At 44.9% G+C, this 16,974-nt stretch overlaps 1 protein-coding gene across 1 annotated transcript; it reads left to right on the top strand.

Annotated features, from left to right (window-relative positions):
• Window positions 1–3,285: 3,285 nt before the first annotated feature.
• On the top strand, window positions 3,286–9,574 carry LOC143981723 (cytochrome c oxidase subunit 7A2, mitochondrial-like). Its single transcript, XM_077479772.1, has 4 exons — window positions 3,286–3,435; window positions 6,661–6,750; window positions 8,323–8,407; window positions 9,450–9,574. Exons 1-4 carry the CDS (start codon window positions 3,352–3,354, stop codon window positions 9,506–9,508), a joined length of 318 nt encoding a protein of 105 aa, XP_077335898.1. The 5' UTR covers window positions 3,286–3,351; the 3' UTR covers window positions 9,509–9,574.
• The last annotated feature ends 7,400 nt before the right edge of the window (window positions 9,575–16,974 follow it).

Genomic DNA, 16,974 nt, shown 5'->3' on the forward strand with positions numbered 1-16,974 from the left:
GACCTGGCAGGTGACGCGGCAAGTGACTTGGCAAGTGGAAAATCAACAACTTGTGGCAGGTGATGTGGCAAGTGACGTGGCAGCTGACGTGGCAAGTGACGTGGCAAGTGGACAATCCAAAACTTGTGGCAGGTGACGTGGCAGGTGACGTGGCAAGTGATGTGGCAAGTGGACAATCCACAGCTTGTGGCAAGTGACGTGGCAAGTGGACAATCCACAACTTGTGGCAGGTGACGTGGCAGGTGACGTGGCAAGTGAACAATCCACAACTTGTGGCAGGTGACGTGGCATGTGAAGTGGCAGGTGATGTAGCAAGTGACGCGGCAAGTAGACAATCCACAACTTGTGGCAGGTGATGTGGCAAGTGACGTGGCAGGTGATGTGGTAAGTCACGTGGCAAGTGGACAATCCACAACTTGTGGCAGGTGATGTGGCTGGTGACGTGGCAAGTGGACAATCCACAGCTTGTGGCAGGTGGCATGGCAGATGACGTGGAAAGTGGACAATCCACATCTCGTGGCAAGTGACGTGGCAGCTGACGTGGCAAGTGACGTGGCAAGTGGACAATCCAAAACTTGTGGCAGGTGACGTGGCAAGTGACGTGGCAGGTGACGTGGCAAGTGATGTGGCAAGTGGACAATCCACAGCTTGTGGCAAGTGACGTGGCAAGTGGACAATCCACAACTTGTGGCAGGTGACGTGGCAAGTGAACAATCCACAACTTGTGGCAGGTGACGTGGCAAGTGACGTGGCAGGTGATGTGGCAAGTGACGCGGCAAGTAGACAATCCACAACTTGTGGCAGGTGATGTGGCAAGTGACGTGGCAGGTGATGTGGCAAGTCACGTGGCAAGTGGACAATCCACAACTTGTGGCAGGTGATGTGGCTGGTGACGTGGCAAGTGGACAATCCACAGCTTGTGGCAGGTGGCATGGCAGATGACGTGGAAAGTGGACAATCCACATCTCGTGGCAAGTGTCGTGGCAGGTGATGTGGCAAGTGACGTGGCAAGTGGACAATCCACAATTTGTGGCAGGTGACGTGGCAGGTGATGTGGCAAGTGGACAATCCCCAACTTGTGGCAAGTGACGTGGCAAGTGGACAATCCACAACTTGTGGCAGGTGCCGTGGCAAGTGACACGGCAAATGCAAGTGTACAACTGCTCTCTATGCTGCTGCTGCTCACTCTGATCAAAATAGCAGAAATAGTTAAAAAAAATGCTTTGAGAGCTTGGGGAGGGTCTACATGATGTTATCTTTATAAACGCGTTTAAACGCAAACGCGTCTAAACGCGTCTAAACGCGGCATGCAAACGCGGAAAAACGCGCGTTTCAGCTTTTTTTAACAGAGGTTTCATCTGCGTCTCGTGTGCATGAGGCCTAAAAGTGCACTTGGAAGTGCAGCTGCTTTAGATCTGAGGGAAAGATTTGAAATGAGGGGAAGCTCTGCTAATTTTATCATCCAATCATCTACAAAGCAAAAATGCTGTTTTTTTATTTTCCTTGTGTAGCACTGACCCCCCCAAGGAGCTGCTGGTTTTTAATGGGCTTACCGTTACCTCACCTGCTTGCTTCTCCATCTCAGGGGTCCCATTGGAAAATTAATCAAATAATGTTAGCTCCGACACTTAGTCCTTTTTCCAAGATTTATTTGAGATAAACAAAAAGTTTTGCAATAGAGGGATAGAGGGTTAAGGGGTGATCAGGTACCTGGTAATTGCGGGTTAGAGGTATTTTCTTGATCCAGAGATCAAACAGCTTCCACAGACTGGATCTAGCAATCTCCGGATAGGCCTCTCTCACTGACCTAGCAGCCGGTGGGATGCTCAAACAAAGTCTCTGCCATAGACTTGTCAATTTAAATGAACTTCTTGAGAAAAGTTTAAGAGTTGTCGCACAGTACCAGTTTCCTTCAGCCAACCCGGCGATACTGTGTGATAGGTGACCCGGGTTACATCCTCCAACTGAGTCTCCAGGCTCTTCCAGAGATACCAGCCTTGTTGCTTGGTCCTCTCCTGAAAAAGTCCTCCCCTGGATCCTCCAGTCCCTTGGCTTTCCCCCCGCAGGCAAGATGGCACAGGACCACCCCTGGATCAGTAGGCCCCAAGACTTTTGGGCCTACCCTTTCAGTTGCAAAGCCTCGGGCCAGCCGGCCCCGAGACGCAGGAACAGGCAGCACACACCGCAGGCCAGGAGGGCCATGAAGACGGGGTAACGAACCCCGCAAAAGAGACCCCTCAAAATGGCGTCAGTATCTTAAATACCCCTACCCAGAATGCACAGCGGGTGAACCACTCCCACTGGGCCGTTTACGAGTAAAAAGGGTATTCAATGCATCCAACCTGTTGCATTTGCAACACTTACCGGTGGTGACAGCAACACCTGCGGCCAAGTGGAAACTAGCACAACCCAGCTGAACTGGTACAGAAACCAGAACTTTGAAACAATTAGCCTGAGCCAAACTGCAGCTTCAGACAACTTAAATTTGCAAAAACAATAGCGTCTGCTCATTAGGAGCAGGGCACTACACTTGCATGTCCCCCTCGGATCTACAGCGACTGCTTTTCCAAGTGCACTTGCAGTGCAAAGTGGATTTGCCTTTAGTAAATAACCCCCTTTGTGTTGGTCTATCACATAAAATCCAAATAAAATACATTTACGTTTTTGGTTGTAACGTGATAAAATTTGAAAATCTCAAGGGGTATGAATACTTTTTCAAGGCACTGTAAAGGTAGGAATCTCAATAATTTTGATAAATTAGTGTGTATCTGCTTTTTTTTTTTTCTCGTGAAACCAGAGTTATCTTTGAAGTATACTTATATTCATGTTACAATAATAATTCAAAGCAGAACTTCACCCAAGGGGAAGTTCCACATTTGCATCCCCTATTCCCACATCCTTCTGGGACAAGTCACAGGTTGCAGAAGGCTAGGGGACCATTCACAAAGTGCAGTGCAGCTCACCCATGCACAGTGGGAATCCGGTTGTGGAGCTGCAAGGAGTCACAGTAGGCTTCTCACAGTAAGCATGCCGACGCCAGGGACCCAAAGAACGGTGAAAAACCAGCCCAGGTGAGGACAGAGCTTGATCCTTGGACATGAGGGTTCCCTTTTAATATAAGTCGTCAGCTAAAGTATTTGTACAGTAGCTGCTGACTTTGAATTTTTTCTTTCTAGGGTGTAGATCCTTTTTAAAAAGAGTTTTTTTACGCAAAGTATTCTACGGTTTCCGTCCTCTTTTAGCATGAAGCAAGTTGTTCTTTAATTCTGGCAGGACCCCACGTCTTTCTCCCTTTCCCAGTGTCATGTTAGCTGGGAGTGTTTGGCCTGCTCTGCTACGTCTATTTCTGGCATGGTAGATCATCTGCGTGCGCCCTTGTCAGAAGACACAGAGAGGACGAAGGGAGCAGAGACCAGCAACATGACGAATTTCATGGTATGTAATAGTCCAGACCCTCTACCACCTGTCTACCATGTGGAAGATTTCACTAGTCAATAGATGCGGGTTTTCTCACTTTATTATCACTTTCAGGAAAGTTTAAGTTCACCAGTCACCCCTTGGTGTAGGTCACCTTATTGCTCCTCTCCCTTGACATGTACCAATACCAGCTAATGGTGGGCCATACACGCTTTCATTTTATTACCTAATCATTGTGAATTTGATTGTTTTGATTCAATCGCATAAACAACTGAATAGCCATAACTTCCCTTCCAATGGTTTTATGGTGGCCATACGCATTTCGATAAACAATCAATTTATTGTACAATCAATTTCTTCCAGTACGAATAATGGATCTATAGGCGACAACGCATTCGATTTATATGCCACACATGGGGAAGCAGATTTGATCAATAGTTAAGGTACGATCTGTTATCGATCACATCTCTGTTTTTATCTCATCTTAATTTATCTCATAATCTGATCAATTGAAATGTGATCACATCTCAGTGCTGCCTATCGATGGGAAAACTACCAATAATTTTTCATCTTGGCTGATTGATTTAATTTGATTGAGCCAAAATTGAGTCTAATGGTGGCCACACGCGCTTAATTGTTTTTTGTGTTTTTATCTGTTATTTGATCAAAACAATTGAATCCCCAAATGATCAGCTATAAGGCTGGATTCACACCTATGCATTTTTAGTGCTTTTTGCATTTTGCAGATTTGCACTACAGAACGTGTTCCATAGGAAACCATGTTAAATGGACTGTAGTGCAAATCTGCAAAATGTAAAAAGCACTAAAAATGCATAGGTGTGAATCCAGCCTAACTTAATTTTCAATCATTTTAGATCAGAGTCAATCAAACTGAGCCAATCAGACAAGGCATTTTGCATCGATTGGCAGCACTGAGATGAATATGATTGTATTTCGATCTATCAGTTGTCATGAGACTACATGGGGGAAACAGAGATGCGATCGATAACCTATGATCATAAGTTATGGTTGTATCTTAACTATCGATTGAAATCTACTTCCCTGTAAATTGATGAAATGGGTTGTCAACTACAGATTATTCCTACTGAAGAGACCAACTGGAAAATAAATCTATAATTTATTAACATGTGTATGGCCACCATAATTGTACTGCAGCTTTCTGATACACAGTATGCCTGGTTTATGAATACCAAAAAATGCAAATTCAGCTCTGTCCTATGCTAAATAGTCTGTAATAATAGGGAACTGTATTCTTAGACGAGATCACCTGAAATGTCACCATTTTGCTGATTGTTGGTTGCTATGGGTATTTCACACTTCAGATGTGTCAAATATGTGAAGGTCTTAGCCCTTGTACACACAGTCGGAATATCCGACAAACCGGTCCGGACACATTCCGTCGGAATCTCCGACCGTGTGTACAAGGGCTTAGAGCACCAGTGCTGCCCAGAGGCCACAATGCATTTTCTTTCCAGAAATACTGCAATTAGGAAACAAAAATGCTTTGTGGACACTAGATGGCACTGACGATATAGGAACCACACATTAAAGAGAAACAACATCAATTTTCATTCTGATTGTGCGGATATTTGTCACATAAGGAATTTTTAATACATAGAATCCTTAAAATAATCCCGTTATGATGGGAATAATGGAGTCTACTTTAACTAGCCTTTGCATGTTCCTGTAATTCTACTTTTTGCCCCTGTTCTGTAAATATTAGTAAGTATTTGGCATGTTGTAAAGTTGGTTCCTTTAAACATGTGCTGGTGTATATAACCTAAATGTTGTCAGTACCCCTGCCAAAAAAAAGTTTTAGTTAACTTGATATGCTGGTAGGCCAAGCTCTACTTCCCAGAGGCCTGGACAAAATATTACCATCCTGGACAATCTGCTTCATCCTAGTGAAGCACCCCCTGACCTTCAAGGACAGGTGGAGCACCCCTATACACAGGGGGGGCTGACATTTCACCCCAGAGCTTCATCCTCAGCGAGTATTGGGAGTCTGTAAGAATTTGGGTGGCAGTCACATTCTTGAAATAAAGAGAAGGTTCATTAATCACATCTCAGGAGAGAAGGAAATGGATTCCGTTGCTCCGGAACTTCTGCAGCTCTTCAGGATTCCACCTGCTGCTGCACAGGAGCACAGGAAAGGGTCTTTAAGTCGGGACTGACACTCCTGTTTTATAGTAGCACCCAGCAGACATTATTGACAGCAATAATATTATTCTCCAGGAGAGTCAATCAGCACCTACTGGGACTCCATCCTGTGTCCGGTCTTTCCCAAGAGAGTCAACCAACCCCATTGGAGCTCCATCCATTACCACATCTTCAAGAGACCCAACTAACCCCATTGGGACTCCATCCTATGCCCAATCTTCAGGAGACTCAACCAACCCCATTGGGGCTCCATCCTGTGCCCATTTTTCAGTATACTCAACCAACCTATTAGGACTACATCCAATGCCCAGTCGTCTTCAGGAGACTCAACCAAATCCACTGGGACTCTTTCCTACCTCCAGACAGGGACAGCTCCAAATTCAGTCACATACAGGCCTCCTCAAAAAGGCAAGCCTAAAGAGGCACTCAGGATCACATGCACCCTTCCCAGGCCACAGTTTAGGAGGAAGAGATCTTCCTTCAGCACACCCTAAATTTTTATATTATTTTCCCATGATACTCCACTGGCAATGAAACTACTAGTGGTTGGTCACGAAAGGATATGAATTTTCATAACTCAAGCCCACTCTGTATCCTCACACAAATGCCAGAGGTGACAGAGACACCTACTGCATGAAGGGAGAACTGAAGGCCAGGCTAAGCTTAGGGGGAATTGGACGTAGATGACTACAAATTAGCTGACTGACTACAGTCTAGCAGTTACATTTAGTGGGACACTCTTGCTTACAGTAAGGTGGCTAAACAGCGCCTAGAGGCGATTCAGTTCGCATTGTGCGCTATATAAGTATTTAATTCATTCATTCATTCATAAACAGACATAGAAGCTATGACACATCCATTGAGCACGACCTCAGGTTCAAAGGAATGTGGCCTCACCCTTGTTCATAAACAGCCACATACGTAGTGTGCACTCCCTCCCACTATCACAGCTGTGATAACTATCCCTTTTAATGTATCAGAAGTGTATTAGGATGTATAGCAGTGTGCAGAGGTTTGGATCACAGATATGATCACCGAATCTTGTTTTTTTTCCACTCACAGGTATTAGGTCAGAGATTCTCCAGATCTTTGTCCACTTCCGGCCGTGTCCACCTACAGAATCGCGTTCGGGAGAAACAGAAGATATTCCAGGTATTCTTAGGGCTCGTTTAGACTTGCGGTTAGGTTGAATCTAAAACATTATTGAGCAGTGTTTTTAGGGGCCCCTACCACCATACTATTAAGCTGAAAACAGACAGGCGTGTTCATTGCCACGGTCACAATGCTTTGCTTCTCGCCTGTGGGAAAATGCTCTCTATCGGTCATGTTTGGCAAATAGCACGCCCCACGATTGGGGCGTGTTGGTGTGGCATTTACAGGGTTAAAACAGGTGGCGAGGAGGCATCATCCTAGATAGCAAGCAATTGTGCTGCAAGTTTGAAAATGACTTGCTAAGCTATTGAGACACTTGCCAGGCTTCACAAGTTTGTTGAACAATTGCAGCGAGTCCTCATTGTATAACTCCAGATCAACTTTCTTTGCAAACATTTTACAAATCCACTGCAAGTTCTGGTTCAGTTATGTTGTGCAATAGTCATCCCACCACAGGGGGCACTGTGGCTTGCAGCGCTCTTGCTGTAGACACCACTGCAACTGTGCTCTTGCTAGAGACGTGCCACGCAAATTTGCTGCAAATTGGAAAAGTGTCAGCTAGAACTTGTGCTTCAAGTGCTCTTCAAGTGTACAACTTGCCAGTGAAAATGTACAGCAAGTTAACAAGACTTACAATTCAACACTGCCACGAATTTGTAGTTATCCTTGCTATCTGGGATATCACCTCCTGACCACCTTTAAAATGAAAAGGTGATTCGAATGTGGATCATAACCTAATACTATGCAGGTCTATAAGGGCTCATTCACACCTGAGGCCGGGGGCATGAAAATATGTGGGTGAGCTGCAGTTTTACCATCCTCCGTAAGCTGCAATGGCAGCCAGACAAGGTTTTAGACAAATTGTACCATATGTCTCGTTTGGCGAGCAGTACCACTGCCCAACACGATCAACCCAAGCGAATGTGGCCACGCTGCAAACACCCTGCAAACTGCATGTAATCTGATTTTTTGGGGCCATGCAGGCTTTCCACGGTTAAAGCTGACGGTGAGGAGGCAACATATTACCTCCCAACCGTCAACCGCCCTCTGAAATGCAGTCAACTTTCAGAGGGGTAGCAAGGACTGCTGAAGGTGTGAATAAGCCCTAAGAGCTGGCTCACACCATGCCCACACATGAATCACACAGGAATGCGCTGTGCATTCCTGTGCGATTCACATACGGTTCTGTGCTGTGCAATTTTAGTCCATTCATTTTGAATGGGCTAACATTGCACCATACCAAACCAAAAGTAGTGCATGCACTACTTTTCAAAACCCACTGCAACCGGATCGCATGGTACAAAAGTACCATGCGATCCGGTGTGGGTATATGCACCGGGTTTGTGACCTGCGTTTGGGGCGTCCTTAGAGTTCCATTGACACCTGCTGCAGATCAGAGTATGTTTTGCATGCGGTCTGTGCATTCCTGTACATGTCATGTGCCGGCATAGTGTGAACCGGCCCTAAATGTCAAACTTTCATGGTCTGTTTGTTGGTTTTCATCAAAATCTGTTCTGTAAATATTTGGCACATCATATTAAATGTACAACTAACGCTCCCCTTTGTGTGCAGGCAGACAATAATGTGCCAGTTCACCTGAAGGGTGGTCTCGGAGACCTCATCCTCTACCGAATTACCATGGGTATCTCCATTGTAGGTATGGTTAGTAGGGTTTTATTATACAACTATAGACTGTATCATCACTGCAATGTGTTGGATCCAGTGGCTTTTACCTAAAGAGAATTGTGGAAAATGCAGTAACCAACAGCTGCAAATCACATTCCATTTTTTATTTAGAAGGTTTTTTTGTTTACTCGTGTCATAATTGCTTTTTGCACGTTTTGCAGTTGCATTCTTAAACATGCATTTTTATTTTTTAACTGTGTATAGCTGGTTGTTAAGGAGCGGGCCTGGGAAGTCGGCCGCCGCTTTCTTAACAACCACTGAGACATCAGCTGTCAGTGGACTTCCCTGCTGAATGAAAAAACGAGAGTTTCCGGCAATGAAAAAAATCTTCAATCCTTAGCAGGCCCATTGGGTTTGGTATGGATATTATGAGGAACCCCACGCCAACTTTTTTTTTTAAAATGGCATGGGGTGCCCCCAAAATCTTTACCAGACCTATATCCGAGCATGCATCCTGGCAGGTCAGGAAAGTGAGGGGATGAGCGAGCGCGCCTCCAGAACAATACCAGGCTACATGTCGCCAACTTTAAGGGTGCTTGTTGATGGGGACAAGGGCCTCTTCCTCACAACCCTGGCCGGTGGTTTTGGGGATCTGCAGGCAGGGGGCTTACTTGGAATCTGGAGGCCTACCCATTCACCAAAAAAGTGTAAAAACGTGAATAAAAACACAGGCCTTGAGATTGGCCCTTTTCCTCGATCTGTCATCAGCTGTGTCCAAATGTCACAGCGTTCACAGAGCATGCCTGGGGGGCACGCAGGAGGCGTCTTCTGGATGTCCATTGACGCCCTCCCTGAACTAGAGAGCCACACTGTAGCCTTCTTTTGGCTATGGCACAGTATTTAAATGGTTAAAAAAAGTCAATGATTATGCGTTTTAAAGCTCATTTATGGCTTGTTATTAATATGTAAATAATTAAATGTCCATTGTCAAGATGCCATTGAAAAGTAAAAACCCGGAAGGTTTGTATTTTATTTAAGTTGCACACAGTGAAAAAATGTTCTTTCTATTGCAGGGGCCTGCCTAAGTATCTTCACTATATTCAAGGCATCGTTCCCGAAGAAGTCACCCTAGTGAAGATCTGATTGATTGAAGAATCTACTGGAGAATGTTATTGAATTAAAAATATGAGTGTGCTAATTGCCAGTGTGCTTTGTTGGTTATTTACAAAGATGGGAGCTCAATGGGAAGACTGAGATCAGATTATGACCGTTGTGTCAGGGACAGGGGAGGATCTCTCAATCGGGACACCAAAAATCAAAAATGTAATATATTGCAGCTTTCCAATTCTTAGAAGTGGTGGCCGCATTACTTTATGCTTTTAGGTCTTTTTCCAATTTCGCACTGCGCTGCTTTAACTGGTAATTGTGCGGTCATGCAATATTGCACCCAAACGAAATTTGCGTTCTTTTCTTCCCACAAATAGAGCTTTCTTTTGATGGTATTTGATTGCCTCTGCAATTTTTATTTTTTGCGATATAAATGGAAAAAGAGCGAAAATTTGGAAAAAAAAAGATATTTTCTTCTTTTTGTTTTAAGAAAAATCGAATAAACTAAATTTTAGTCATAGGTACATTGAGGGCAAAATGTATTCAGCCACATGTCTTTAGTAAAAAAAATGTCAATAAGTGTATATTTTTTGGTTTGCGCAAAAGTTATAGCGTCTGCAAACTAGAGTACATTTTCTGGAATTTACACAGCTTTTAATTTATGACTGCCTATCTCATTCCTTGAGGTGCTAAAATGGCAGGGCAGTACAAACCCCCCCCCCCCCCAAATGACCCCATTTTGGAAAGTAGACACCCCAAGGAAATTGCTGATGGGTAAGTTGAGCCCATTGAATATTTTTTTTTTTTGTCCTAAGGGATTGAATAATGACAAAAAAAATTTTTTTACAAAAAGTTGTCACTAAATGATATATTGCTCACACATGCCATGGTTATATGTGGAATTGCACCCCAAAATATATTCCGCTACTTCTGCCGAGTATGGGGATACCACATGTGTGGGACTTTTTGGGAGTCTAGTCGCGCAAGGCACCCCGAAAACCAATCACCACCTTCAGGATTTCTAAGGGTGCAAATTTTTGATTTCACTCCTCACTACCTATCACAGTTTCGAAGGCCATAAAATGCCAAAATAGCACAAAACCCCCCAAAATGACCCCATTTTGGAAAGTAGACACCCCAAGCTATTTACTGAGAGGCATGTTGAGTCCATGGAATATTTTATATTTTGCCACAAGTTGCGGGAATATTACAAACTTTTTTTTTTTTTGCACAAAGTTGTCACTAAATGATATATATGATAGTCTTCTCCTCGTAGTCCGGTCAAAAAGACAGCCCCGAGGAGAATGACATCACTTCCTCCTTCCTGTGTAAACAATACACAGTGGGAGGAAGCTTCTCATTGGCCAGGAGCGATCCAAAGGGGGTGGCCAGAAACCAACGGCCATCCCCTCATCACGGATCGCTCCTGGAGCGAACCGGACCGCCGTATCCAGCGGGAGGGGGTCCGATCGGACCCCCCACATGCTGGAAGGCAGGCATGTACATGTACGTGCTTGTGCCTGCCTGTGCCATTGTAATGACGTACAATGGCAATACGGCGGTCCTTAAGTGGTTAACAGACCAAACTGTCCAGCAAAAATTGCAGTTAGAGGGTTGCGATAAACCATTTATCACTGACATGGGGTGCTTACAATGGTCAGCTTTTATTCATTGATGTAAAATCTTTATCCCAGAATGAAAAAAAAAACTGTTGCTGTAACTGCTTAAAAAGTGTTAGCTGGAGTTCGGCTTTAATTTTCGGGATGGGAAGGGGACAGACACAGCAGGCTGTAGCTCTCAGTCATACACTGAAGCCAGCAAAGCCAGCTATCAATCAGGAAGTGGGTTGGATCCCAACAATAATGTCAGGATCTTTCCCGAGTCTGGAGCTACCCCGTCAGTTTATAACAGCTGACTCTGGGTCACAGGAGAACAAAAACGATCCATTCCTGTGACCCACAAGAGAAGAATGGCCAAAAGATTTTTGGTCATACTTCTCATTAAGGGTTTGAAAGCTGCAATACATTACATTTTTTGATTTGGGTTTAATAACGCTTTAAATTTCAAAATCTACCCCTAAACAGGAGGTTGTTACAAACATTTGCCCATTTAGAATGAAAAAACACCATATTTTCTCTAATATACACTATATTACCAAAAGTATTGGGATGCCTGCCTTTACACGCACATGCACTTTAATGGCATCCCAGTCTTAGTCCGTAGGGTCCAATATTGAGTTGACCCACCCTTTGCAGATATAACAGCTTCAACTAAGGAGCCAAGCCCCCCTCCACCGAATGATTTAGACCACTGCACAAAGCAAGGTCCATAAAGACATGGATGAGTGAGTTTGGGGTGGAGGAACTTAACTGGCCTGCACAGAATCCTGACCTCAACCCGATAGAACCTCTTTGGGATGAATTCGAGCGGAGACTGCGAGCCAGGCCTTCTCGTCCACATCAATGCCTGACCTCACAAATGCATTTTTGGGAAGAATGATCAAACATTCCCATAGACACACTCCTAAACCTTGTGGACAGCCTTCCCAGATGAGTTGAAGCTGTTATAACTGCAAAGGGTGGGCCAACTCAATATTGAACTCTACAGACTAATGCCTCGTACACACGTTCCGATTATCGGACCACAAAAGTCGCTTTCGGACAGATTGTGCGATAATCTGATCGTTAGTACGCAGCTTTCGACAGCCGATCGCGACAGTCCGTCCAACCAAATCCGAAGGGACAAACAGGAAAACTTTGGTCGGATGACAGCCCGTCGTACGACAATCGTATAGCCAGTACAGTATGCGTCCGATAAATGTCATTCGACAAACACCACGCATGATTGGAAACACGAAAATAAACCAGAAGGACACACAGGTCACACGTATTTGACATCATTTAAAATACGTAGCTACGCACGACGGAAGATTGTTCCAGAATCGTACGACAAAAATCTTACACACATTTTGCACTGTTGTATTCGATCTTAGTTGTATGCAACAAAATGTGAACGATCGGTCGTACGATAATCGGAACGTGTGTACGAGGCATAAGACTGGGATGCCATTAAAGTTCATGTGCGTGTAAAGGCAGGCGTCCCAATACATTTGGTAATATAGTGTGTGGAGTTGCTATATTGTCAGCACCACCTAGTGGCCATAATGCATTTCTTAAGCCATTTTTATTTCTGCTAGGTGCTGCTGACGATAACGATATAGGAAATTCATATATTAGAGAAATAATGGCGGTTTTCATTCTAAATGTGCAGATGTTTGTCACAACCGCACAACAAATGTTTTATACATAGACCCCTTAATGGCTACCACTGCATTAAATCTTTAATACATCTTGTAAAATACACGTATCCTTGAAAGCAGAACTCCATTCTTTAGCATTCTGTATTTTTATGCTCCCCTTCATACTGTGCAGCTTTTTCTCTTATTTTCTATTTTTTATACCTTAATAATTTGCTTCCCCCTCTGAAAAGTAATCCACAGCGGAAGATTTTTCAGAGGGCGTTTGACAGGCAGTAAGGAGGTGATATGTCGCCTCCTCACCACCTGTTTTAACCCTCAAAATGCTGACCCACCATGCTGCAACCATGTACATTGCACATGGCTGCAGCACATCACCATTCACTTAAATGAGTTGTGTTCTCTGGCAATACTACCTGTAACATGTCATTTCATTTTTGCCACAGCTGTGGCGTGTTTACAGCCCTGATCTGCTGTATTTCTGTGTTTAAGTGGGCGGTTAGTGGACTGTAAAACCGCGGCTCAAGTGCCTGATTTTACCACCCCCTGGAAACTCATGTGAACATTCCTTAAAGTGGTTATAAACCTCAGACATGAAATATGAACATAGCATATTCCTCTATAATGTGTGTTTGTCTCAATTAAGAGCGCTAGGTGCCGTTTCCATCTGCTGCTTCATTCCTCTGTTATCTGCATGAATCACTTCTGACAAGTTTTCGTGACACCAAGAGAAAAAAGGTGACAGGGGAGGAAACTCCAGCTGATTGACAGCCTCCGTTTCTGTGAGCTGTGTTAAGGGGGGGGGGGGGGAGTGTCCCTTCCTTCCAATCAGCTCTCAGAGCTCTCCTCACGGAGCTTTGCAGAGTGTAACTTCAGCTCTCAGTCCACTTTTTTTTTTTTACAGCTCAGACAAGCTTTAAATTCTGGACTTTGAATGGCTGTAGAGAAGAGAAGACTGCAGGTAAACAGGTAAAACTTATGTAGGAGGATTTGTTTCATCTTTCTGTATCACCTGAGGATAATCACTTCACTGGGTATATGTAAGGGTTTACAACCACTTTAATCCAGATCCTGTGTGTTATTTGTGTGTGCAGTCTAGACTACAGAGCATAAGACATGAGTCTGAGTTCCCCTTCCATTCTCTCCTAAGCCCCCATACACACGGTCGGACATTCCGACGGAAAAGGTCCAATCGGATTATATTGTCGGAAAATGTGTTTGGGCTCTATTGGACTTTTTTCATCTGTAATTCCGCCGGAAAAAAATTGAGAGCAGGATCTCAAATTTTCCGACAACAAAATCCGATCTGACTTTTTCCGATCGTTTGTAGAGAATTTCCGATCAGACAAAGTGCCACGCATGCTCAGATCAAAGTATGAGAGCAAAGCTATTGGCTACTAGCCTGAACGTAGTCCCGTCAGAACGAACGAACGTCATCACGTTCCGAACGATCAGATTTTCCAACAACTTTGTCCGATCACGTGTATGCAACACCAGTTTCAGATAAAATCCGTCTGAAAAAATCAGACGGATTTTGTGGTCAGAATTTCCGACCTTACTTCTGGTTAATATAGCACCCATTATCACCTAATAAAATAAGGAACACAGCAGGTCAGGTCTACGTACTGGCAAACAACAATGCACCCACACATATAGATGTAGCATGGTCCCAGGCCTCCTTTGATCTAATGACAACCTCCAGGGCCAGAGATAGCTGACATCCTTCTGTATATGGTGGGTTGTGAGGCATGGCGGGTGCAGAGTAGTTAAAGTTATTGGGCACCAGATACTTCATGAATGCAAAAGAAAGTTTATTTCTCTTAAACTTTTTTGGGGGGGAAAGAGGGTTTAGGCCAGGACACCCTTAGATAGTTGCAAGATTAATTGGCAGATTTCAATAGGTCAGCATGCAGGGAAAGGCATCCAGCAAGATGCCACATCTGCATGTGCAGGAATGCTGTCTCCTATGGCAACAGTCTTTAACAGTTCCAAACACAAACGTAACAGTTCCTTCACTTTCAGTACAATCACTTCTTGTAGTTCTTCAGCCCACTGAGCTCCCGTTCTCTCTCACTGGACTAGATGATTCACTGACACTGAATCCCTTGAGCTCTTACAATCTTCATGGTAGTATCTTCCTCAAGCGTCAACCCACTTCTCTGTTGGGTCCCTAGCTTGGTACTCAAGATACCTCTCAAGCTTCACCCCCACTGGCCTGCTTGGTCCCTGGCTTGACACACAAGGCTGCTCTGCAAGCATCCCCTCCACTGGCTGGGCCCCTGGCTTGATACCCACTGAAGTCTCCCAATTCTTCACCGTCCCCGGTTGGTGAGAATACTGCTTCGGTACTTGCTTCAGTTACTCACAGTGGTCCCTGGTAGTTAGGCAGATAGTCCCTTACAGGCGTCAACTTCCCTTCTACCTCCGACCACGACAGGTTTTCCGGCCGGCAGAACCAGCACTTTTGGTTGGACTGAAAGCCGCGATCCCAACCCTGTATTCCCCTCCCTTGCTTCTGGATAGGCCCTCAGACAGCCTAGAAGCCAGATGTGCCCAGGATAGGCAGAAACTCCGGCATAGCAGCCTGGGCAGTACAACACGCGTCCACCCAGACAGCCGTCCAGGTGGCACAGAGCACACGGATATATAGGCCCTCCCAGCAGGCCAAGGGATTCAAGAAACCCCTGCCCATTGGCTGAGACACCCCATATACCCATAACCTGACCTTGTTTTGCCCTTCTCATATCTAGTACCACCAAGTACCTGGCCACCTAGTGGTAGAAGAGAAAAGTGCAACAAGGCCAAACTTAGGAAGAAATCAACAGATCTCTAACAATCAACCAGGATAATTATTCCTGGCAAGTAAATTTGTGAGGAGCAACTCTGCCTAAACAACACCAGGGTGCTACATAGAACAACACAACAATTTAGTGCTCATTCACACCAGCCTTGTTGGGCTGCGATGGGCAGCATTGCTGGTGTGAATGAGTACACAGTTAGCTGCTGTCATTGAATTCTAGTGTTCAGTGCACAAATGGGGCAGGCTCTGCAGTAACTTTTTCTTATCCAAATGAACCTGGCTCTATGGAGGTTGCTGTGCAATAACACAACAGCACACCTCTCAACTTTTTGAGATGGGAACGAGGGACATCTATTAGGAAAAGTATGTAGGCATACTTAGTTAAACCCACAATTGCTTTTTTTTTTACCACTACTATTCCTTTACATTGGCTCTTGAAATTTACAAATGCAGCAATTTAGAAATTGGATGAAAGGTTTAGCACCGGGAAACACTTTTTTAACCACTTGCTTACTGGGCACTTAAACCCCCCTCAGTCCCAGACCAATTTTCAGCTTTCAGCGCTGATGCACTTTGAGTGACAATTGCGCGGGCATACAACACTGTACCCAAATGAAATTTTTATCATTTTTTTCCCACAAATAGAGCTTTCTTTTGGTGGTATTTAGTTACAGCTCGGAGTTTTATTTTTTGCTAAACAAACAAAAAAAGATGCAAAAAAAAAAAAATCATGTTTTAATAGTTTGTTATAAAATTTTGCAAACGGGTCATTTTTCTCCTTCATTGAAGTGCGCTGATTAGGCGGCACTGATAGGCTGCATTGGTGGGCACTGATGGGCTGCATTGGTGGGCACTGATGGGCTGCATTGGTGGGCACTGATGGGCTGCACTGGTGGGCACTGATAGGCATAGTTAAGGCGGCACTAATAGGCACAGATAAGGCGGCACCGATGGGCACAGATAAGGCGGCACTGATGGGCAAAGATGGGCACAGATAAGATGGCACGGATGGGTGGCACGGATAAGTGGCATGGATGGGTGGCACGGATGGGCACTGATAGGTACCACAGATAGATGGGACTGATGGGCACTGATAGGTGGCACTGATAGGTGGCTCTGATAGGTGGCACTGCTGGGCACTGATGGGCGGCACTGCTGGGCACTGATGGGCGGCACTGCTGGGCACTGATGGGCGGCACTGGGGTGCAGCACCTTTGAGGCAGATTGGGTGGCACTGTGGGTGGCACTGTGGGGTGGCACTGTGGGTGGCACTGTGGGTGGCACTGTGGGCACTATGGGCACTGACAGGGGGCACTGACGGGGGGCACTTACTTTTTCTTTTATTTTACTTCAGGATGGCACTGCGGGAGGCAGGTGGGCACAGGCAGGTGGCAGGTGGTCCCTTGTATTGATGGCCGTGATCGGGACTGATGTC

This window comes from Lithobates pipiens, unplaced genomic scaffold, assembly GCF_037356315.1.
Source record: "Lithobates pipiens isolate NorthernLeopardFrog02 unplaced genomic scaffold, aLitPip1_a1.2 Scaffold_1, whole genome shotgun sequence".
NCBI classification, from domain to species: domain Eukaryota; kingdom Metazoa; phylum Chordata; class Amphibia; order Anura; family Ranidae; genus Lithobates; species Lithobates pipiens.